Here is a 23,208-nt window from a genome sequence, read left to right as displayed (position 1 = left end):
GCCCCCGGTCCCACCCCGTCCATATTGGTCACGCCCCCAAAACGCCAATCACAACAGGCCACGCCCTCCCCGCCGCCGCCGCCGCACGGGCACCGCGTCTGGACCACATGAACAATTTTTTATTAATAATTTTTTAAACATTAAAAGATCAGACGCGAGGGAAAAAAAAAATCCAATAATACAGAAGGAAAAGGGTGTAAAAATACCGATTTCTGTATCCCAGCGCCCCCCCTCACCGGCACAGGAGGGGGGGTCTGATACAACCCCACCTCGGCAAAGGGGCACCGCAAAGCCAAATCTGCATTAAACCCCCCCCGACACCTAAACCACGGGGCTGAGGGAGGGAGAGGTGGGAACCTGCCCCCATCCGCCCCTCCGAGTCCCAAGGGACAGCCCATCTTGGGATACAGCTGAACACACACACATGGAAACAGTTCCTTCCCAGCTAAAAAAAAAATTAAACTCGTCAGGAGGAAGGCAGGGAGGAGCCTTCCCTAGAGAAAGACTCATTCAAGGTTAGCTGGAGAAGGGCGTCACAGGCACTGTGTGACCTGGCGTCCTCAGCTGCCCCAAGCTGGAGCTGGGAGCCAAACCAAAATCCCTTTTCCCCTCCCTCTCCTGGTCTCAAGTCACTGAGAAGACTCAGCCCCCACTGATCCCTTCTCCCCCTCTCCATGCTCAGGGCTGGCACCTGCAGGATCCTCCTGGAAGCAAGGGATGTGCCCTGGAGGGACCAGAGGAAATACATCCCCTCCCACATTCCCCCCTGCTCCCAGATTTTCCTTCGTGGCTCTCAGGAAGCCCAGCAGTTATGAGGTCAAAATACAGCATTGTGTGAGTGTAATAAACCAAAAGTACAGTTTCTGTTCTTAAAATTAACGACATCAACTACATGCACGTTACAAAACCCTCCCGAAACAGCAGATAATCAAATTCTTCATAGCAAAGGCCAAGAGAAGAGAGAGTAAAATCAAAAACCTGCTTCCCCTCATCTTCCTGCTACAGACAGAGTGAGGGGAGGAAGAGACAAACACCTGGAAGGTCCTGGAGAAAGGAATATTTGCCTCAGAGAATGTCTTCCCCCATCTCCCCACACCCTAAAACAAGACAGGGAAAAGGAATCATCCAAACCGTAGCTCAGCTGAAGCCAAGAAAAAAAACCTCTTCTCATCAGGAGTGTCGGCATCACAGAGCTCACATGGTACCCCCAAAAAAGTGCATTTTCAGAAAAAAAAAAACAAAAATAAAAATAGAAGGTTGGGGAGATGAGGGCAGAGGAAGCAAGAGGGAGGCAGCCCAGGAAGAAGGGCTGGATTTCCCAGGAAGAAGGGCTGGATTTGCTGGGCAGGGTTAGTTTCCTCTGAAAGCACTCTGTGCAGCTGAGGAGGCTGCCCCAGCTGCTGCGTTCTGGAAGCTCCTGTTGGTGAGGATGCCTTGGGAAAACTCCTCCTGGGCCCTCTGGAAGCTGGCTCCTGTGCGCCGATACAGGGAATGCACCTGGGGAAGAGAGGGGAGGGAAAGAGGGATTGAAATCAGCCCGTGGCTGTGGGATTGCTGCACACACCCAGCTGGTCCTTGGCTAGGAGCTCCCTGGACAGCTGCAGAGCATGGGCTGCAGCCAGTGGCTCCATGGCAGATTTCAGGAGAGCTTCATTTGCTGAAAAATGTGGAGCTCTCAGCAAAATTAGTGGTTTCAGACCCAAAACTCCACACACTGTGATGGCTCAGGCTTAACCCAGTATTTGCTGCAGGGCAGGACCTGAAGGTGCCAACAGCATCAGGTATTTCCTTCAAGATAAAGGCAGGAGAAAAGAAGGAAGTACCAACAGAAAGAGGATCAGTCCAGCCTGTCCTTGGCTTCCCCCAAGCTCCATTTCTGCTGTTCCTGCAGAAATCCAGCCCAGCTGTGGGCAGGCAGGAGGAGGGAGGAGGGCTGGGTGTAGGAACCAGTGGGAAGGCACTCACTGGGACCCCACCAGGGTTTGAAAAGCCCCACAACGCTGTGGGAGCAGTGACTGAAAATCCCTGAGTGCTGAACAGAGCCATGGCCACCTCTGCTCTGCCAGCTCCAGGCATGACAAGGGGCAATGGTTTTAAACTGCCAGAGGGCAGGGTTAGATGGGATATCAGGAAAAAAATCCTTCTCTGTGAGGGTGGGGAGGCCCTGGCACAGGTTGCCCAGAGAAGCTGTGGCTGCCCCAGGATCCCTGGAAATGTTCCAGGCCAGGTTGGACAGGGCTTGGAGCACCCTGGGAGAGGGGAAAGTGTCCCTGCCCTTGGCAGGAGGTAAGATGAGCTCTAAGGTCCCTTCCCAAATCATTTCATGATTCTATGACTCCAAAGGGAGGCTACTTCCCACTTCAAGACTGTCCAAAAAATTTGTCATCGCCGCAGGAAGCACAAGCAAAACCACTTTAATTAAAACCTCCTGACCCACCAGTGCCCCCATCCCATTGTCATTCCCAGGTGGGTGAAGGGAGGCATCAAACCCAGGGGCCCTGGGGGGCAGCCTGATCTCTGCTGGCCCCTGAGGCACTCACCTGCTTGAGGAGGAAGAGGGAGAGCACGGCGCAGAGCGTGAAGAAGGCTGCCACCACCATCATGATCACCACCACGGCCACGTTGCCGTGCACCTCCGACAGCGCCGCGATCCAGCCGCTGCCAGGGACAGGAGAGAGAGGGGCTGGGCATGGGCAGCATTCCAGCACAGCTGGAGCACAGCAGGGAGCACAGCCGTGCTGCAGGGGAAGGTTACAGGGCAGCACGAAACCAAGCAGCTGTGAAAACGGGAGCCTGGAGCTCGTCCAGGCCTTTGTTTTGGGGATAGAGTTTCCATTAGCATTTTTAGAGGAGGATTGTGCTCATCCCACCCACATTCCAGCCCTGTGCCCTCCCCTCAGGCAGCAAAATCAATACCCTTGGCGCCAACAGTGACTTCCATGGGCACCTTCTCAAAATTCAGCCAAGTGGGGTAAAGATAGGCTGGAACAGCTGAACTGGGAGAGATCAGCTGGCAGGTCTGGAGCCTGGACCTGGGTGTCACCCTGACAGGGATGAAAGGGTCAGGAGCAGGAGGGAGGGGCAGGAAGGGATGGAAGTGGTGAAACCCTGGCACAGGCTGCCCAGAGCCTTCCAGAAATGGCTGTTCCATCCCTGGAAGTGTCCCAGGCCAGGCTGGATGGGGATTGGAGCTACCTGGCATAGTGGAAGGTGTCCCTGCTCATGGATGAGATGAGCCTTAAGGTCCCTTTCAACCCAAAGCATTCTGTGATTCCATCATTCCAAGTTCCAGACACCGGGAGGTGTTGAAGGGAAGGGGCAGGGAGAATTCACAGAGTTATCAGCACTTGGCTGTGGCTGAAAATACCAAGACACCTCACACAGAACACCTTCCTGGGTGCTGGAGAAAGGAACCTTTCCAAGTGCTCCACCAGCACACCGTGTGCCAGCAGCAGCAGGAGGGATGGGTCTCATCCCATGTGTGGCACTGCTCCTGGCAGCACAGGGAAGCAGAAAGGCACACCACACACTGCAGCCAAAAATAACCCACGCTGGCTGGCAGCAGGAAACGGAGCAGAGAGCTGCAGGCAGCCTCTCCAGGCCAGACCGAACCCCCTCCCCATCCCCCGTGACTCGGGGAGGCGGGGACAGCGCTGCCCACGGGCCCCTCTGCAGGCACAGGGCAGAACCAGACAGCAGCTCCTGCCTGGAGGCTGCCCTGGGACAGGCACCACGGGCTGCTGGCCTTCCCTGATCTTCCCTGAGCTCCAGAACAGGCTGCTGACATTCCCTGAGCTCCCTGACTCCAGAGCAGGCTGCTGACCTTCCCTGAGCTCCAGAACAGACTGCTGACCTTCCCCTGAGCTCCAGAACAGGCTGCTGACCTTCCCTGAGCTCCCTGACTCCAGAACAGGCTGCTGACATTCCCTGAGCTCCAGAACAGGCTGCTGACCTTCCCTGAGCTCCAGAACAGGCTGCTGACCTTCCCTGAACTCTCTGACTCCAGAGCAGGCTGCTGACCTTCCCTGAGCTCCAGAACAGGCTGCTGACCTTCCCCTGAGCTCCCTGACTCCAGAACAGGCTGCTGGCCTTCCCTGAGCTCCAGAACAGGCTGCTGACCTTTCCCTGAGTTCCCTAAATCCAGAATAGGAGCTGCTAACCTTCCCTGAGCTCCCTGACTCCAGAACAGGCTGCTGACCTTCCCTGAGCTCCCTAAATCCAGAATAGGAGCTGCTAATCTTCCCTGAGCTCCCTGACTCCAGAACAGGCTGCTGACCTTCCCCTGAGCTCCCTGACTCCAGAACAGGAGTTGCAGCAGGGGCAACAAGGTGAAAGGAAAGGCTGTGCTCTCCCTGCAGGGCACAGCTGCTGACATGAGGCTGCTGGACCTGCTCCAAAAGCTCAGGCTCACCCTTCTGGACAATGTCACTGAGAAAGGGAGAGGCTAAAAGCCTCTCTGCTTATCTCAGCCCACCAAGCACATGCTCCAGAGGGATTCAGGGAGAGTTTGGGGACAGAGTCAGGGTGGTAGCAGCAGTATCAGGCTGATCAGTAGCCAGATTTCAGGTCAGAGATCCCTCAGCCCCACACTGCTGTCAGGGAAGGCTCCAGTTTGAACAAGGCAGATCTGGTTCACACCAGAGGAGCAAATATGATCTGTACTGAGTGAGGGAGAAGAGGCACAGAAGAGTTCTCACAGAATCACAGAACAGTTTGGGTCAGAAGGGGCCTCAAAATTCATCACATTCCACCTTCCTGCCATGGGCAGGGACAATTCCCACTATCCCAAGTCCCATCCAACCCAGCCTTGGACACTGCCAGGGATCCAGGGGCAGCCACAGCTGCTCTGGGCACCCTGTGAGGGAAGGATTCCTGCCCAATATCCAGTAATTCACATTCTCATACTCCTTCACATACTGGGATTAGGACAGGAAGAGCAGAGAAGGGAGGCAGCTGGGACCTGCCATGAGCTGAGAGAGGAAAACCACAGCAGAAAGAACAGGCAGCTGTCAGAAGCAGGCCCCAAAGCTCCTGCCAGTCACAGCCCTGGTGAGAAAAGGGATGTGTGACATGGCAGGCAGTGAAGCCAAGCTTACCTGTCTCCCCAGCCAGGAATCCCAACAGCCTGGATGATGTAGATTGCTATTTGGCAGAAGAAGATGAAAAAGAAGACGAAGAAGCTGAAGGAGCTGTCAGACCTGCAGGAGAGATGGGAACAGGAGTGAAACCTGTGATCCCTGCACTGAGTCCCTGCTCTGAGAGGAGAGGAACAGCTTCAGTGAACTCTTTTCTCCGGGGAAGAGCTGCTGAGGGGAGGAATTTGGGCACCTAAATGTGTCCACTGGTCTGCCCAGAGCAAGATGGTGTAAAGGCAGCTCCCTCAACAAACACAGTGTGCTCCACATCAGTGTACCAAGCAGTGTCTTAGGAATTAATAAAGTGAATAAAAAATGAATTCAAAGTGTCCTCTGTCTGCCTAGGCTTGGATTTCAGGATGAAAAAGGATCACCATAATTAAGTTCTATCAGACAGATCTAATATGTTTAGCAACACAGTGGTTTGGGTTTATCTAATGATGCAAAGAGCTGGAAAAATCCTGAGGGCAAAACACGATGGGAACAGATAAACCCAAAGCTCCTCTCACTAAGAGATACATCCCTGTTACAGAAAAAAACAACCCAGTACTTGCCTGAAAGCCTTGTAAATCGGTCGGTACCAACAGAGAAAGGCACAGGGGGTGAATAAAATTAACCACAGAATGGAGAGCCCAAAGTCCACTCCTCTGCTGCTGTCCACTGTGAACCACGCCAGGCAAGCCAGCAGGTTTAGGAGCAGGGTGATGGAATGCACTGTTTGGGGTGGGAGAGAGAGATAAACAACATCAGCAAGCTCTTGGAAACTCCAAAGCATCCCCAGTGTCTCACTGAACACAGGGAGAGCTGCAGAAATTAAGGTGACTTTGGGCCATCTAATTTCCCTGCCTCCCTTGGAAGGGAAACAGAGCTTGACCTAAGAAGCTCATCTGATGCTGCTGCTCATGGCCAAATCTTAAATAGGTGCTCAAGCCTCCATTAAACAATTAAAATTTTGTCATGAATGAGCTATTCCCAAAGCATAAACTCGAGGTTCTTCACATTTACCTTCATAAGAAAGGAAGGAAACCTGATTTTAGCCTCGCAGACAACATCAACAGCATTCACTGCGTGACACAGCTCAGCTTTTCACACAGAACCTCCTCCAAAAGAATTCTGACTGCAGGTGAGGCCATTACTTACACATCCACAAGTAATAGAGCATCTTGCATATCCTCTGGTAGTCAGCTGGGATGTCTGCAGAGAAGTCCTGATAGAAGCAGGGCTTGATGGGACACCTCTTGGGGAGAGGAGGCCAGTTGTTCTGCCTCGCTGTGGGAGGGAGGAAGGAGCAGCTCTTCACTTGCTCTTCTCTCATTCAAAGACTAATTCCCACCCCAGAATTTCCAAGCAGTTGTTCAGCTATTGTTTAATTCATGCATTAAAACCTTGGCAGAGCCCAGGGGTTGGGCAGCTCCTACATCTGAGCAGGCAGCACAGCAGGAGTGGGATAAACTGCTGGCACAGCAGCTGGGTGCAGGGGTTTTCCCTGGAGAAAACAGAATTCCCCTGCACTGGCCAAAGGGCCATCACAACCACCATCACTCAGCCCTGCAAGCCCAGATTCAGCCACTTCAAACCAAGATTAGGGGAAAAATATTGGGTTCCTGTGGTTAAGAGAGCATTGAGGCTGAGGAGAAGAGCTTTGCTGCTCTCAGTGAGAAGCTTCAGCGTGGCAGAGTCACTCACCAGCTCTGGCACAGGCACAGATCAGTGCTTGGGAGCTTTTGGTGATGAAATGCAGCTGCTTGAGGGCAAGGACCCACCAGAGCTGGCCTCCAGCATCCTCCCTTCCCATCTTGGAAGCTGTGGGATGCCAGGCACTGTCCCAGAAGGGCTCCCACAGGGAGTTTTCCTGAAATCCTGGCAAACCAAGGGACCCAGGCTGCCCTGGGCAGGAGTCAGTACTCACGGTCGATGCTGGCTGCGTGGCTCTGCAGTTCCCTTTCCTTCTTCTCCAGCTCAGCTGCCTTCCTCTCTAGCTCTGCCTGCTGCTGGAGCAGCCCTGCCTGTGCTGCTGCAGCCACGGCCTGGGGAGGGGACAAACATCAGAGAGGTCAGCCCTGCCCTGCCCTGGGCTGTGGTGGCACCACTGGGTGCCAGGCTGGGAAGGAAGCAGGGCACAGGGTGACATGAAAGCTCAGCTCCAGACATCTTGGGCACAGGGTGACATGAAAGCTCAGCTCCAGACATCTTGGGCACAGGGTGACATGAAAGCTCAGCCCCTGACAGCTTGGGCACAGGGTGACATGAAAGCTCAGCCCCTGACAGCTTGGGCACAGGGTGACGTGAAAGCTCAGCCCCTGACAGCTTGGGCACAGGGTGACGTGAAAGCTCAGCCCCAGATATCTTGATTCTGCCACTGGAGGACAAAATCAAGTTATCCTACAGGAAGTTAGGGCTGGAAGCAGGAGCTTATCCACAGCTTCTTCTATCTCACACTTCATCTCACTGCTCTGAGCTCATCACTACAGAGTGGTGAGCAGGGCTCCTTGGCTTACCAGGACAATTCCCTTCCAAGCTGCCTACCACATCTCTTAAGGATCTCTTCTACCTGTTTTGTATTCTGAGAAATGATTCTTTCTCCCAGTTCTTTGGATGAGGTGGTGCTGGTAGCTGGGTACTTGCATTTATTCTCCTGGCCCTGAGCGTGTCTGACCAGACACCAGAACTAAGCTAAAAGCATTAGCAGGATTCATTCCAGGATTTCCAGGGGGAAGCCAGAGCCAACAGGACACAAGGCAAAGCAAGCTCTGCCACCAGAGGGACACGGAAGGAGATATAAGAAGAACTCTATGTGAGTATTCCCTACAAGGATCTGGAAATACAAGTTGAAAATCCCACCTGCAGCTTCCCAGTGCCCAGCCCAGGGAATGCTGTGCTCCCAGAGGCCCTGGGAGCTGGAGGAGGCTGGGAGGGCAGCACAGAGGGGCTGTACCTGTGGTGTGGGCTCCACAGATGTCTGCAGCACAGCTGGCTGTGAGTGGCCCGAGGGCTGCGCCGCCGGCGTCGTCCGCACCGCATTTGTCTGTGAGAGACCAGGAAAAACAGGGCAGGAGAAACACAAAGGGCTCTTGGTGAATTGTTTAAAGCAAAAAAAAAAAAAAAAAAAAATCAAACAAATCTCACCTTCCTGCCCTCCTTCTCCCACCTGGCTCATGGCAGCAGCCAGGGAATAAGGATGAGGCTCTCCCAGCCATCCCTCAGTGGCAGGGCCAGCACATCTCCCAGCCCAGGGAGCAAATAAATGCTGCTGTGCCCTGCCACAAACCATCTTCCCCTTCACACTTCATGGGGCTTCCCTGGGAGCCAGCAGCCAGCTGGAGAGGAGCTGTTCCATGCCAGTGGAGAGCTCCAGCTGGGAGCTCATTACTGCTCCAGTGCAGGAGCAATTTCCCACTCCTGCACACCATGAGCCACATCCACAGGGAAATCTAGAGCTGTGCTGTGATGGCCCTGATGAGGGGAGGGAATGATGCACCTGACTCCATTGATATTAGAAGGTTAATTAATTACTTTATTATACTATATTATTCTATACATCTAAAACTGAATCTGCCAAGTACTCAGCTCTGCACACACTGCTTACCTTGCCCTGAATCTCGTGACTGTCACTCAACAGTCCTGACACACACACACACTCTTGGCCCTGACAGGCCAAGGAAACAAAACACCATGACTTTGAGTAAAAAAATCTCTATGTTGTATTCTACTTTTGCACAAACACAGGCACAGCAAATGATAAGAATTGTGGTTTTTTTTCTCTGAGGTTCAGAGAATGTGAACCCCAGAAATATTCTTGGGAAGAATTGTGCCTTGCTTTTGTCTGTGAAGAGAAATGCGGGGCTACAGAAATCAGCTGTGAATTCCTCTTTTTTTAAGCTGCACCTATCAAGGGACCTTCTACACCACTAAAAGCACCACCAAGCACACAGAGCACAAGGATACATGGCACATACCCGCTGGGAGCTCTCAGAAAAGGGGTTGAATTCATCCAAGCCACTTTGGCTGGTGTTTGTGAGCTGTGTCACCGAGGGGTCCTGCAGGGAGAGAGCACAAGGAGAAATCAGCACTGGATATGGGCTATCACCACTGACAGCACTGAATTGTTCAGTTTGGAAAAGGCCTTTAAGAACATCAAGTCCATCTTATCCATGCTGCCTGGTTTCCATCTGCTTGTTAGCTGGGAATTTGAGGGGGTGAAACACATCCCTGCCACAGGGAGATGGCCCTGGCTGGCATGGAGTTTAAATATCCAAGGAGATGACTACCAGCAAGGCAAGACTTGTCAGCAGAAATGATCTCCTGTTCAGCCAAGAGGGATGTCTGAACAACCACAACGTGCTTTTGGCACAAGAATACTTTGTGCAGGTTACTTCTGCTCACCTACAGCGAGTTGTTCCTAATTTCCAGGGATTTGGATCCATCCACCCAAGGTCAGGATGCTGCTGGGCCTCACAAAGCAAGCATGGAGCCACATAAAATGAGGTTTTAGATGCAGCTGATCCTGGCTGAGAGATGCTGGCAAGCTAAAATGCCAATGATTGCTCTGGATGAGTGAAACACTCAGGAAAATTGAGCTGGAGGTGTGACACCAATTATTTTAGGAGGTTTTAATGCTGCTGGCATAACAGCTCTCACTTCCACTCACAGCACCTCCCACTCGTCTTTTAAACATCCTCTGATGTTTAAAAACAGGCTCTGTGCACCTCAGAACACCTCCCTCCCCTCACCTACAGGGTTTTTACACAGCTGTTTTTATCTCCTCTTTTCCACACCTACTCCTTTGCATGCAGAGGTTCCTCTTGGGCAGCCAGGTGCTGCCCTCTGGAGCACTCCTCTCCCACTTATCCCAGAAACGAGGCCCTTTTGGAACTCGGAAATCCTCCTGGCCTGGCAACCCGAGAGCTGGGCGTGGCTCAGAAAATTAAAAAGTGGCTTCTCCTCCCTCCCTCAGCACCTCGTGCGTCCAGACCAGCCCTTCTAATTTGGTGCTCCATGAGGGGAGAAGGAACCGAGGCTGCCCCGGGGTGTGTGGGGCTGATGGAGCCAGGGAACGGAGGAAAATCTCTCTGGAGCCATTCCCAGGTGTGAAAAATGCCTATTTTATGATTGGTTTTTTGCAAATATTCAAATGAATATTTTATGTGTTGTGTTAGAAAGTGATGCTGTATTAATTTTCTTAAGTAGTGTGTTAAATATAGTTTTAGGTTATAACATAATGTTAAAATAGAAACTATTCTATGTAAGATACTGTTTTTAAAAAAAGAACTCCCAGCAAGATATCAGCCACAGGCCACCTCAATCTTTCAGAGAAAAAGAATTTATTGCCCTCTTATCAGAAGAAACAAACTTCTTCCTGCCTTGCTCAGCCCTGAGATGCTGTCAGGATTCAGAAGAAGAAGCTGACACGGACCAGACAGAATCCTGTGTTTGAATGGAATTTATGCATCATGTATGAGGTGTATGAATATGCAACAGGTTATTGTTTTTAAGGGTTAATCCTGTTAATGTGTGTCCTTTTTCGGGCTTATGCTGCCCAGAAAAAGGTACCCAGACATCCATAACTCTTTGTTTCCATTGTCTGATATTGTCCTAATTCAAACTGTCCAAAATGTTTATTACTCTAATTATATCGCTATTTTTATAACCATTTTATTACTGTTAAACTTTGAAAATTTTAAAAAGAAGCAATTGGCGTTTTTCACACGGGGCTCTAGCGCAGCCTGGCGCTGAGCAGGAGGCACAGGGAGCAGTTAATGAGTAACTGCAGAGCTCCTGCAGGGCAGGCACTCCCCACCAACAGGTCACACTCGTTTGTGAATCACCTCTCATGCTCCAATACTGCTCAGGGAAGTTCAGCTCCCCAGCGAGGAAGGGCTGCAACAAGTGGGAAGAAGCAGCAGGACTGCCAGGCTGGAGATAAAAAGTGCTTTTATTTCACTCCTGACTCCTCTAAAAGTTTCAGCTGTGCAGAGATAAGGGCTGTCAGCACAAGTTTACACTTCCCCTCATGCACAGCAGCGCTGCACATCAGCACAAACCCTTTAGTCCACATTAAAGTCCAGCAGAAAACAACTGCACAAGGAAGAGAAACTCCCTTTAAGGTGTGGGAAGTGGAAAGCGAGAGCTGCATAGCCCTCCAGAGAGCCTGGGTGGGCAGGCTGGGAACAAGGAAAAATGCTACACTACCACTGGAAAACACACATTTTACTTCCCTTGGCTCATCTGCACCCAAAAGAAAGCTGGAGGCTCTCCAAGGGCAGGGAGAGCAGCACCACGGCTTCAGCTGCACCACAGTTTCACTCCCAAGGTAGACAAGCTCTCATCTTACTGCACAACTTTAAAAAAATCACTTAATTAGGCTGTAAGGCCAAGGTCCAGCAGCTGGCCTGAACTTGCCTGCTATTGTGCAAGCGTGTCTAAAATAGGAACCCAAAGAGCAGAGAATTTGCAACAAAGCTGAAGTGTTTGGACACGTGCCTGGGGAGGGCAGGAAGGAAAGCAGAGGGTGATGCACGGGCAGCAGCTCCTGTGAGCCTGGAGCAGGCAGTGAGGGATGAGCGAGCCCCAGGAACGCAGAGATCAGCGAGGAGTTGCCCACAAACTTCATGTTCTACAGCTATTTTCTGCCAGCTAGGCAGGAAAAGGCAGCTGACCCTCTTGAAACAAGCCTTAGAAAGGATCAGGGGACAGGGATTTAATTCAGAACCTCTTGGAGCCACAATAAAGGTGTCCAGCCACAAAGCTCGGGCTCACAGATCAACAATTGGCTCAACCTGCAGGGTGCCATCAGCAGATCCCATTTGCTGCCCTTCCAACCATCACTTCCTTGAGTGCCAGGGATGTGTGAGGCTGTTTTTCATGACTTCAGATGCCCCCAGCACAGAATAACTCCACATCTGGACCAAACTGCACTGCCAGGAATATTAAAACTATTTTCAAATGCAGCTTTAATGCAAATACAAAGTTGCTGTCATGCTGCTGAAAGGTTTGGGTACAACAGGTTTGTGCAAGGAATTCTATTTTTTTCTTTTCTTTCTCTTCCCACAGATTAAAGAAACAAAATGAGAGGCCTCTCTAGATGAGATCAAGGAAAAAGAGCTCAACCTAGAATCACCTGAAACTGAACACAGTTGTCAAAATATCACAGTATTGCCCCAAATATAACCAGTCTTGCAGACTGAGGGTGCTGCCACTGCCTGGGAGATGCACTGAGAGAAACCTTGAGGATTTTGTTTTTGATATCTCTGGAAAGGATGGAACTTTCCAGCTCTGTCTGAAGCTGGAATCAAAGTTTTGGAGGCAGCTGCCACTTCCAGCAGGTTACTAGATAAAGGAAGGAAGTTAATCATCTCTCATTAACTGGTTACAATAAGTAACAGAGCAGCCAGAGATATTTTTAACAGGACCAAAGCAGCTTATTTCACACAAAGCTTGAAGGACATCATGAACAAAGTCTCCTGAAAAGGCAGAAACCCTGGTCACATCAGGATTTGAGGAGGATGAAGCACTGAACTGGGAGCTGCAGCAAGGAGGGACAATCCTGGTGCTGTGGCAGGAGGGATCCACGGGCTGGGAGAGTGAGGAGGCTTCTGCTCCCTCCAGAGCATGGCAGGGGCTGTCAGTGGGACACTGTCACCTCAGTACAGAGCCAGCACCTGGATCCAGCCCCTGGCAGGGAACAGGCTGTCCCACAGGCTGGGATTCCATTTCAAACCTGACCAACGAGGCTCCAGGAAGCAGCAGTCAAAAATTGCTCTCAACCAGCAGCTGGGGACTGGGGAATTTTTCTTGGGAAAAAAAAAAAGGTAAGACAAAACCTTGCAGTCCCGAGAGGAGGGTACAGAACCTTCCACAAGGATCAGATGAGCTGCAAAGAGCTCTCACAGGGGAATCCACGCTGGGACATGTGTCAATCCTTGTTAAGTGAGCCTGACATGGGAGTTACTGCCTGGAAATCACCTTCAACCTTTTTTTGTTTGATCAGTGAATAAAGAGTGAGCACGGCCCTGTTCTGCCAGATACCAGGAGAGCTTTAATGTGCACAAAGCAGTTGAAGGGAGATGACAAGAAAGATGGAGACAGACTTTTTACAAGGGCCTAAAGTGACAGGAGAACAGAGAATGGCTTCAAACTGACAGAGATTAGATTGGATATTAGGAAATTCTTCCCTGTGAAGGTGGGGAGGCCCTGGTACAGGGTGCCCAGAGAAGCTTTTGCTATCCCTGGATCCCTGGAAATGTTCCAGGCCAGGTTGGATGGGGTATGGAGCAGCCTGGGACAGTGGAAGTGTCCCTGACCATAGCAGGGGGTGGGACTGGATGAGCTTTTATTTCCCTTCTAACCCAAACCACTCTGTGATTCTAGGAATATTTACTTCCTCAAAGCCAAAGCGAGAAATCCCATGTCCATGAACAGCAATATATTCCATCCCCCAGAATGAACATCAGAGGAACACGATCATCCCAACTCTCCCCATTCCTGAGAGTCACAGGACCATGTCAAAATGAAAGTGAGGAAGAAGAGAAAGAATTTTTTCACTCTGATTCCTCAAAAGACTCAGCTCTATCAACAAACAACTTCTGTTTGGCTCAGCCCTGAGATCCAAGGTCAGGAAAGCACTCCTTCCCATGGCTCACATCCCAGGCAGGCAGCGGAGGTGAGGCTGGGCTCCAGACCCTGGCTGTCACACAGAGGCCGTGCCAGGCCAGCTCCCTGCATCAGTGACCCCAATTTCCAGAGGTTAATCCCAGAGAGGAGAAACCCAGCGAGCACACACAAAGTCCTCAGTGACCTTAACAGCAATCCTCTGCTTTGAGCCATGAAATCCACAGCTGTGCCACGGGAACTCACTTTAAAGCTGAAGCGCCTTAAAAACAAACCCAGAGAGACACAGCGGACAACCAGCCCACCGTGCGGCACGGCCGAGAGAGCTCCAGCGATGGATTATTTTTAATAAACCCTCGGAGCAGGCATTCCCAGCTGGGTAGGAGAGCCCCCCTCGAGGTGAGAGCAGCCGGGTGCGGGGACACAGCAGGAAGGACCGGGGGGGGTCACAGCGCTGCGGAAGGGGTTCGGGACCCCCGGCCGTGGCGGCGCAGGGGGCTGGGGAAGGGGCTGCAGAGAGGGGAGGAGATGGGACCGTGACCCGCGGGCAACCGGGGACGGGGAGAGGGACCCCGGGCGCGGCTCCAGGCCGCCCTCAGGGCCGGGGGTCGCGGCCGCCTCACGCCCCCCTGGTCCCGCCCCTTCTCTCTGATTGGCCGAAGCGCGGAGGAGCGGCTCTGCCATTGGCCGGCGGCGCTTCACTCAGTGCCACGTCCCGGCGTGCGGGGCACGGGGCCCCGGCCGGGCTGGGCCGCGCAGGGGGAGGCCGCCCGCAACCCGCGCCCACCTGGAAGGGGTTGATGTCCACCGGGTCGGCGAACGGGTTGGTGTCGAAGCCCGACATGGGCGCGGTCCGCTCCTGCTCCGCTCCCGCCCGCCGCCGCTCCTGGCGCTTCCGGGGCACCCGCGTGACCGGGAGCCGCGTGACGTCACGGCGGCGCGCACAGCTCGCGCGGGGTTAACCCGGTGAGCGTCAGGCGCGGCGGCGGCGGCGGCGGGGGGGCGGTGAGGGAGGGGGGCAGGTCCTGCCCGGCCGAGCCATGGCGGAGATCCGCGGTGAGCGGGGCACGGGCACCGGGCACCACCGTCCGCACGCCCGGGGATGGGCTCCGCGATGGGACACCGGGACCCCCTCCGGGACCCCCCGGGCGATGGGGAGCAGGGCCCGTGAGTCGTGCCCCCAGCCCGGGCACCCCCAGATCGCCGTGTGATGGTTGAAAATCGTCCCCACAGAGTGTCCCCTGCCAAGGCCGTGGTGTTCTCCCTCCCTGCCATTCTGTCACCCTGCCCCGCGGGCTCTGTGCGTGTGCGGGAGGATTTCCGGGGGTTCTTTCTGTGCCCCGCTAACACTTGAATTCCCTCCCGCAGTGTTCCCCCTGTCCTGCGTGGTGCAGAACTATTCCTGGGGGAAGGTGGGCCTGGAGAGCGAGGTGGCCAAGCTGGTGGCCAGCGCTGACCCCCTGGTCCAGATCCAGCCTGACCAGCCCTACGCTGAGGTGAGTGTGTCTCTGTGTCCATTCTGTCCGTGTGTCCGTCCCATCCGTGTGTTCATCCCACCCCGCGGCCGTGGTGGCTCTCACCATCCTGTGTCCTACCGGGACACGATGCTGCCCCTCAGCTGTCCCGTGTCCCCTCCTGCTTGGAGGGCAGCCCGGCATGACTCAGCCCCCGAGGGAGCTGCCAGGGATCACCTCCCTGGAAAAGCCCAAGTCATCCGTGCTGGCTGCCCGGCTCGGCTCGGGGTGCCAGCTGTGTGTGTTGGTGTCTGGCAGCTCTGGATGGGCACACACCCCCGGGGCGATGCCCTCATCCGGGATAACCGCATCCCCCAAAAGACCCTGGGCCAGTGGATCGCCGACAACCCCGCCTGCCTGGGGGCCAAGGTGAAGGACGCCTTCCAGGGACACCTGCCCTTCCTGTTCAAGGTGCTGTCGGTCAACACCGCCCTGTCTGTCCAGGCACACCCCAACAAGGTAGGGAGAGCCCGGTGTGGGCAGCCCAGGCAGATCCTGTGTCCTGGGGAGCTCAGGCAGCTCCTGTTCCCTCTCTGCAGGAGCTGGCAGCAAAGCTCCATGCCCAGTTCCCTGAGCACTATCCCGATGCCAACCACAAGCCCGAAATGGCCATCGCCCTCACCCCCTTCGAGGGCATGTGTGGCTTCCGGCCTGTGGAGGAGATTGTCTCCTTCCTCCAGAGTAAGGGTGAAGGAGGGTGCATGGTCAGACTCCGAAGTGGGGATGGTGGCCATGGGGTGGGGATGATGGCCCTGCTCCCTTGGGATGGGCTCTGGGTTTGGGATGGTGGCCATGCTTCCTTGGGATGGGCTTTGGTGTGGGGATGGTGGTCCTGCTCCCTTGCAATGGGCTTTGGTGGGGGGATGAGGGTCCTGCTCCCTTGGGATGAGGTTTGGGGTGGGGATGGTGGCCATGCTCCCTTGGGATGGGGTTTGGGGTGGGGATGGTGGCCATGCTCCCTTGGGATGGGGTTTGATGTGGGAATGGTGGCCATGCTCCCTTGGGATGGGGTTTGGTGTGGGAATGGTGGCCATGCTCCCTTGGGATGGGCTTCGGGATGGGGATGGTGACCCTGCTCCCTTGGGATGGGGTTTGGGGTGGGGATGGTGGCCCTGCTCCCTTGGGATGGGCTTTGGTGTGGGAATGGTGGCCATGCTCCCTTGGGATGGGGTTCAGGGTGCGGGCAGCGCTCCCAGGGATGGGATTCGCCGTGGGGACGGTGACTGTGCTCTCCTGGGATGGGGGTGCTGCTCCTGGCCAGGGCTGTTCTCCCCTGGCCTGGGGCTGGCTCTGAGTGGCGCTGGCCCCGCAGATGTCCCCGAGCTGCGGGCCCTGATCGGGGAGGTGGCCGCGGAGCAGCTGGAGCGCAGCGGCAGCGACGACCCCCGCGGGGTCTCGGCCGCGCTCCGTGTGTGCTTCACCCGCCTCATGAAGAGCGAGAAGAAGTTCTTTGTGGACCAGCTGAACATGCTGGTGAAGAGGATCTCCCAGGAAGGTGGGTGCTGGCTGTGACACCCCAAACCAGTTCGGGGGGCTGTGTTTGGGGAGAGGCTGAGGCTCTCCCCACACTGGTCTGGGTCTGTCCTGCGCAGCGGCGGAAGGGAAGGACACGTCAGGGAGCAACGGGGAGCTGCTGCTGCGGCTGCACTCCCAGTATCCGGGGGACATCGGCTGCTTCACCATTTATTTCCTGAACCTGGTGAGGCTGGAGCCAGGGGAGGCCATGTTCCTGGGAGCCAACGAGCCCCACGCCTACCTGCACGGAGGTGAGCGTCAGGGGGGCTCTCCAAACCCGGCATCCTGCAAGGCCGGGCCGTGGGGACGGGAGGAGGGGCTGGGCTGAGGGCTGGGCTGAAGGCTGGGCCGAGGGCTGGGCTGAGGGCTGGGCTGACGGCGCTGCCCCGTCCCCACAGACTGCGTGGAGGTGATGGCGTGCTCGGACAACACGGTGCGCGCCGGGCTCACGCCCAAGTTCATCGATGTGCTCACTTTGTGTGAGATGCTCAACTACACACCAGCACCCAGCAGCTCCAAGATCCTCCCGGCAACGCAGAGCCAGCTCGATCCCCACGTCTACCTCTACGACCCACCTGTGCCAGACTTCACCATCATGAGGATAGAGGTGAGAGGTGACAGCTCCGTGCTGGGGACACCGGGTGGGACACACCAGTGCTGGCTGGGGCTCACTCACCTTTGTTATCAGTGTCCTGGCAAGGTGGGCGGGATGTTTGGGCATAATGGGGTGCTGGTCTCTTTATCCCTCCCTGGAGTTTGTTCACCTTCTCCAGCAGCTCTGGGCAGAGGGAGAACCAGGAAGAGGCCTTGGGTTTCCTCAGCCAAGCTGAGTTCCCTGGGTTTGGGCTGCTGCAGGCACAGCAAAGGGGTGGGAGTGGGGCCAACCCCCTTCCAGCTCTGCATAGAGGAGGAAAGCTGAGGGACACCCCAACACAGTGACATTTCCCTTGGCAGATCCCTGCCTCCATCAAGCTGTACCTCATCTCTGCCATGGACTCTGCCAGCATCCTGCTGGTGATCCAAGGGACAGCCGTGGGCACCTCCACAGCGGCAGCCTCAGAGATGTCCCTGCGCCGTGGCTCCGTGCTCTTCGTGTCGGCCAACGAGAGCATCTCCCTGCACCTCTCCTCACCCGAAGGGATGCTGCTCTTCCGAGCCTGCTGCCTCCTCTGAGCAGCGCCTGGGACACTTCCACCACAACACTCCATGTTTGAGTAGATAGAAACTGCTGTGGGCAAAGTCTTCTCGCTTGAAAGGTCTCCCTCCGCCTGTTAAACCCTCAAAGCAGCCCTGGGGTATAGAAAGAGCAGTTCTGTGGATCAGCTCCTTGGAGGTGGTGCAGACCACAGGCTTTCTGCTGCTTCTGGTGGGCTCTTCCCAAGCCTGGCTGATGGCAGCCAGTGTCCCCCTTCCCTGGCTGTAAAAGGGGGCTGCCTGGGGGATGATGGAGCAGGAGAGCCTCTGCTGCTGTGAATAAAGAAGTGACTTTGTCCCTGGTGAAGGGCAGCGTGGTGGAGGGAGCAGGAGGATGGAGGGGGACAGACAGGCTGGGAGCAGCTCCAGCATCCCCCCAATGCTGGCTGTGATTCTCTCCCTTGTTCCTCAGGCACAGGAAAAGAGTAAAATGTCATGAGAGAAGACAGGAGTCCCCCTCACAGCACCAGCACCCCTTCTGAGTAATGAGATCCAGTTTATTAAGTGCTCCCTTTTACAAGATACAAAAACAAACAAACATGCCCCCCACCCAACCAATTCATGTCTCTTGACATGAAATATTTAAATAAGGTTTCTGTATAAGAAGCTGATTGTCCTCTATGTCATAGAGCAGGACCATGGTTTAAGGCAGCGTTTATGGTTTGCAGCAGGGAGGCTCTCCAGCCCCCCAAATCCAAGCCCTGTGCAGAGCTGGCATGGGGGCCTGGGCTGTGCCTCACCTGCATCAAAGCAGCGTTGAGGAGAATGGGAATAAGCCATTAGCTCCAACCCCAGAAACTCCCAAATCCTTCCCTTAATACCCCCGTGAAGGTGCCAGGCCCTGCCTGTCCTCTCTTCCCACCCCAGCCAAGTGCGAGGTCCCATGCAGGTCACCAAAATGTCACTGTGCCACCGCCCCCTGGTATTGCTGAGTGTAAGGAGAAGTCTTTTGGAGTCAGTTGGTCTCTGCCACGAGCAGCATCGTTCAGTTCAGTCCTTGTGTCACCGTCCTGGCACGGGACCTGGACACCCACCAGCCATCCACGGGACAAAGAAAGTGCTGGATTTTGACCTGTTCTTGTGCAGCTACTGGATCACACAGGAGAGATTTTCTCCAAAACAACAGGGGCAAGAAGAGGAGGCAGCAGGTTTTGGGGGGATGAGATCCAGGTCTTCATCATCGGGGACCTCGTCGAGGTGGTACCCATCCTGCAGCAGCTGCCGGCTCAGGTCCTGGGTCACCTGCTGCAGGGGACAAAGCAGAGCTCTGCAGGATGGACACACATCCACGCCCTGGGGGTGATGCTTCCAGCCCCAGCCAGAGCCTCGAGGGGTCAGGGGGACGAGGGAGCCCCTGGGGACCCCATGGTGTCACAGTCAGAGCCCCGCACTTGCCTCAGCAGAGGAGTATCCCGAGGAACACCTGGATCCTGGCTCCCCATCACTGAGGGGAAAAAGAAACAGAGCTGGCCAGGAAATGGGGGCTTTAGGGTGTAGATAAGGGGAATTTGGGGGAAAAAAGGAGCTGGCAGTGTAACCCCAAGGAGTATTTGAAATCTGGGACAGCAGGAGTGTTTCGCTGCCCTGAGCTGCCCAGTGCCACCAAGGATGCTCTACAACTGACAAAGAAAATCAACCCCCCCAAAAAGCCATCTGGGAGAACCCCCACCCTCAAAATCGTGGGATATTTACTGAAAATCTTGGGCTATTCACCTGTCTGAGTCGAGGGAGACCAGGTTTTCATCAGCTGTCTGGCTGAGCGCCGTGTAGCCCTTGTTGAACTTCACAGACCTGCCAGGAAATGCAGGAGGGAGACCAGCACAGATGTTTTATGTGCAAACACGTCCATGGAGCTGACAGGCTGAGGAGCCAGGGCAGGGATCCCACTCCTTCCTACCACCAGCTAAACCCCAGGATACCCAAATAAATCCATACCACTAAATCATGCCCAAAACAGAGAGAAAATCAGTATATTTTATTATACTGGGTGTTCCTGGCCAAACAGAGCCAGCAGAATAAGGACCCAAACTCTTCTTTTTAATCCTCTGAGTTTCCCAGTCTCCCCAAGAAAAGTGAAAAAGGCATTTTGAAAAGAGGAGGAGGAGATCAGACCTTTTAGGAGTTGGTTTCAGGGCAGTGGGTGCCCCCAGCAGCCCCTGCCTTCGCAGCGCTGCCTTTGCCAGCTCCCGCTGCCTCTCTGCAAGCCAAGAACAGGGACACAGAGGAAAAATCCCCAAATGCTCCCAAAGGGGTTCTTCTTCTGGGGAATGGGTGAGGAGGGTGGTGCAGGTGAGCCTGGGTGCAGTGCAGTACTTTCCCAATGGGGTTTTAATGGGGTTTTATAAAGGTTTTATCCCACCAAGGAATAAAAGGGCTTTTGGTAACCCCAGCTCTGGGAGAGAGGTGGGAATGACACCCAAAATCCCAGCAGAGTGCACCAAGCATCACTTACTCAGCTTGGCCTGGATGGAGGGAGGTTTGCTCATGATGTATGGACCTCTTTTCTCCACCACATCTGTCCCTTTGTTCAGCCTCTTCTTTTCAGCCCAAATCAGCTAAAAAAAGAATGGAAGAAACATTTAGCACCTCTCCACGGGGATGAAGTAAAGCAGAGTCATCTCAGAGCATTTGATCCTTCCTGGGAGCTCAAGGTCAGCAGGGAAATCTGCTCCCAGGGAAATGTGTCCCCAGGGACAGCTCCTCCTCCCAGCCCAGGAGGAGGGAGAGGAAAAGGAATAAGCAGATCTGATAGCAGATGAGAGGATTATTTGGGAATGGTGGTGCTAATTAAAAGCACAGGTAGTCACCATCAGTTCCTGTGCAAGCCTGGCTGCAGTAATACTTGGGAAAAGGTGGTAGAGGAGATTTCCTGAGAGGTTAATCAAACACAAATGTAAGGATTGTGTATTTTTAATTTGGGGTTTCCAAGCTTCTCCTTTTATCCAGTTATTGTCAAGGAGAACCAATGCTTCTAAGGGCAAGGGGGAGGAAAAAACCTCCACAAACACAAGAAGTAATGAATAAAATAGAGGGAAAATCAGAGAGAGTTGGCACAGGAGGGACATGGAATTAAAGGAACACGGCAGAGGACTGGGGATGGTGATTGCAGAGCACGGCCAGGATTAGCCTCAGTGTCTTAAGCTGGAATTAGCAGGACAGAGCTTTATAGTGGGAATGACCAGGCAGGCAGTGCCCTCCCAGATCCCTCTGGATGTGCCATACCCCTTCCTAGCCAGCTGATGCTGTGCTGATACACCTCTGTGTGTGTACATATATATAAAATTATTTTTATATTTATATTTATACACTGTATACACTACTGTGCTTCCCTGTCTGCAGCTCGGAAAGATGAACTGTCCCACTGTATTGCTCCTATACTGCCCCACACACCTACCCCACACTGCCCCATGGACATACCCCAGCCCTACAACCCCTGTGCACACACCCCACACTGCCCTACAGGTACCCCCAGCCCCATAACCCCTGTGCACACACCCCACAGTGTCCTACGGATACCCCCAGCCCCATAACCCCTGTGCACACACCCCACACTGCCCTACAGATACCCCCAGCCCCATAACCCCTGTGCACACACCCCACACTGCCCTACAGATACCCCCAGCCCCACAACCCCTGTGCACACACCCCACACTGCCCCATGGACATACGCCAGCCCTACACCACCCCTGTTCACGTACCCCACACTGCCCCACACTCTCCTCAGCCACACAGCCCCACGCAGATATCCTACATGGCCCCATACCCCCATGTAGATATCCCACACAGCCCCATAGCCCCGGGCAGATATCCTACACAGCTCCATGCAATATCCCACACAGCCCCATAGCCCCATACAGATACCCCACACATCCCCACACCCACAATGCACATACCCCTCCCAGCCCCACGCTCGCCACCCAGCCCCGCAGCCCCAGCACGCCCGTACACCGCACGTACCCCCGGGCCCCGCCGGCCGGCGGCTCCGCTGGCAGCGGCACCAGGACCGGCACCGGGACCTGGCCCGGCTCCGCCGCCGCCCGTCGCCATGGCCGCCCCTGGCCCCGCCCCATGGCCCGCCCGCCAATGGCAGCGCGGGGCCGGCGGGGCTCAGCCAATGGGAGGCGGGGAAAGGGCGCGCCCCTCTGCCGCGCATGCGCGGTGGGACAGGCCAGCGGGGCGGGAGAGCGGGACGGGACCGGAGAGCGGGACGGGACACAGGGACTGCGGCACAGGACCATGGATTGAAATAGGAGACTTTTCGAGACAGGTCCCATAAGCTCTTGGAGGTCTATTTCACACTCAAGATAGCTCCAGCCACTTTTGGAGGTCTAAAATCAGCATCAGGATGGCTTCTGTTGCAGTGTTGGAAACAAAAATGTTTCAATACAAGGCAAAATAATAAACTCTTTACAGAGAAAAATCGAGCCAGGTGGGAGAGGTTCTTGCTCTTGGTAAAACACCTCACAAAAGCCAATTGTTTGTTTGTTCTCTTCTTTTTCTAGTAAATTGCTCAGGTGGGGCTTTTTGGCTCCCGTCCCATTGGCTATCCTTAAGTTTGAGGTGAAGTTCCCAGACCTATGAGATGCATTTTTCACCTAATCGAGGACAGAAACTTCTGAGCTTCTTTCCTTTTTAAGGGGACAGAGGATAGTTTTGTCACTCCGTCAACAGGGGGCACATTCCCGTATCTCACCCTTTCTATACATCTAAAAAGAAGGAGGAGAAGTGAACAGGAACTGAAAAAGTCTTGCAATGGATGAAACAGTGGGATGGGATGGGACTGTGGGACACAACACGGCTCTTGCCCTGAGCCCACTGTACAGAAACAAATTCCTGTTTTCCCAAAAAATTCCCCTCTTCTAGGAGGAAAATAACAACAGAATGAAGATTTCCCTTCTCCTCCCACCCGCTTCTGTTGGTTAATTTTATTTCCCAAACCCTTGCCTGGGCCAGAGATGAGTGGAAAACAGGGACAGTATCCCAGAACAGATCCCCTTCCTGGTGAGGACACGACCCTTGCAAACAGGAGCCCCCAGCCCACATCTGAGGCTTTGGACATGATTTCAGGGAAATGCCTCCTCCCCAAAGCTGTGCATTACAAGGAACCATGCTCTCCTCTCCACACAGCTCCTGCTCTTCCCCTCCCAGAGCCACGTGCTTGAGAAGGCTCTGGGCACGAGCTTTGCAGAGAAAGCAACAATTTAGAAGCTCCTACGAGCTCATTTTGGTTTGTTCTTTGTTTT

The 23,208-nt window shown here is 54.3% G+C and overlaps 3 protein-coding genes across 3 annotated transcripts; 1 reads left to right on the top strand and 2 right to left on the bottom strand.

Moving 5' to 3' along the window:
* Positions 1–99: 99 nt before the first annotated feature.
* SCAMP2 (secretory carrier membrane protein 2) lies at positions 100–14,689 on the bottom strand. The gene is made up of 9 exons (XM_071441831.1): positions 14,530–14,689; positions 9,092–9,172; positions 8,071–8,160; positions 7,045–7,162; positions 6,276–6,404; positions 5,690–5,849; positions 5,097–5,198; positions 2,541–2,658; positions 100–1,497 (listed from the first exon to the last, which is right to left on the bottom strand). Exons 1-9 carry the CDS (start codon positions 14,584–14,586, stop codon positions 1,351–1,353), a joined length of 1,002 nt encoding a protein of 333 aa, XP_071297932.1. The 5' UTR covers positions 14,587–14,689; the 3' UTR covers positions 100–1,350.
* Positions 14,690–14,720: 31 nt separating this feature from the next.
* MPI (mannose phosphate isomerase) lies at positions 14,721–18,261 on the top strand. The gene is made up of 8 exons (XM_071441830.1): positions 14,721–14,798; positions 15,111–15,238; positions 15,515–15,715; positions 15,796–15,937; positions 16,569–16,751; positions 16,849–17,022; positions 17,170–17,378; positions 17,726–18,261. The coding sequence occupies exons 1-8, from the start codon at positions 14,783–14,785 to the stop codon at positions 17,942–17,944; spliced, it is 1,272 nt and encodes a 423-aa protein (XP_071297931.1). The 5' UTR covers positions 14,721–14,782; the 3' UTR covers positions 17,945–18,261.
* Positions 18,262–18,441: 180 nt separating this feature from the next.
* Positions 18,442–22,056, bottom strand: FAM219B (family with sequence similarity 219 member B). The gene is made up of 6 exons (XM_071441842.1): positions 21,923–22,056; positions 20,418–20,520; positions 20,078–20,162; positions 19,679–19,756; positions 19,361–19,409; positions 18,442–19,210 (listed from the first exon to the last, which is right to left on the bottom strand). The coding sequence occupies exons 1-6, from the start codon at positions 22,010–22,012 to the stop codon at positions 19,052–19,054; spliced, it is 564 nt and encodes a 187-aa protein (XP_071297943.1). The 5' UTR covers positions 22,013–22,056; the 3' UTR covers positions 18,442–19,051.
* Positions 22,057–23,208: the final 1,152 nt, after the last annotated feature.

This window comes from Agelaius tricolor, unplaced genomic scaffold (genome assembly GCF_023055355.1).
Source record: "Agelaius tricolor isolate 1412-34295 unplaced genomic scaffold, bAgeTri1.0.p SCAF_16, whole genome shotgun sequence".
Classification (NCBI taxonomy): domain Eukaryota; kingdom Metazoa; phylum Chordata; class Aves; order Passeriformes; family Icteridae; genus Agelaius; species Agelaius tricolor.
The sequence above is the reverse complement of the archived record's forward strand: the minus strand, read 5'-3'. Positions and strand labels throughout refer to the sequence as shown.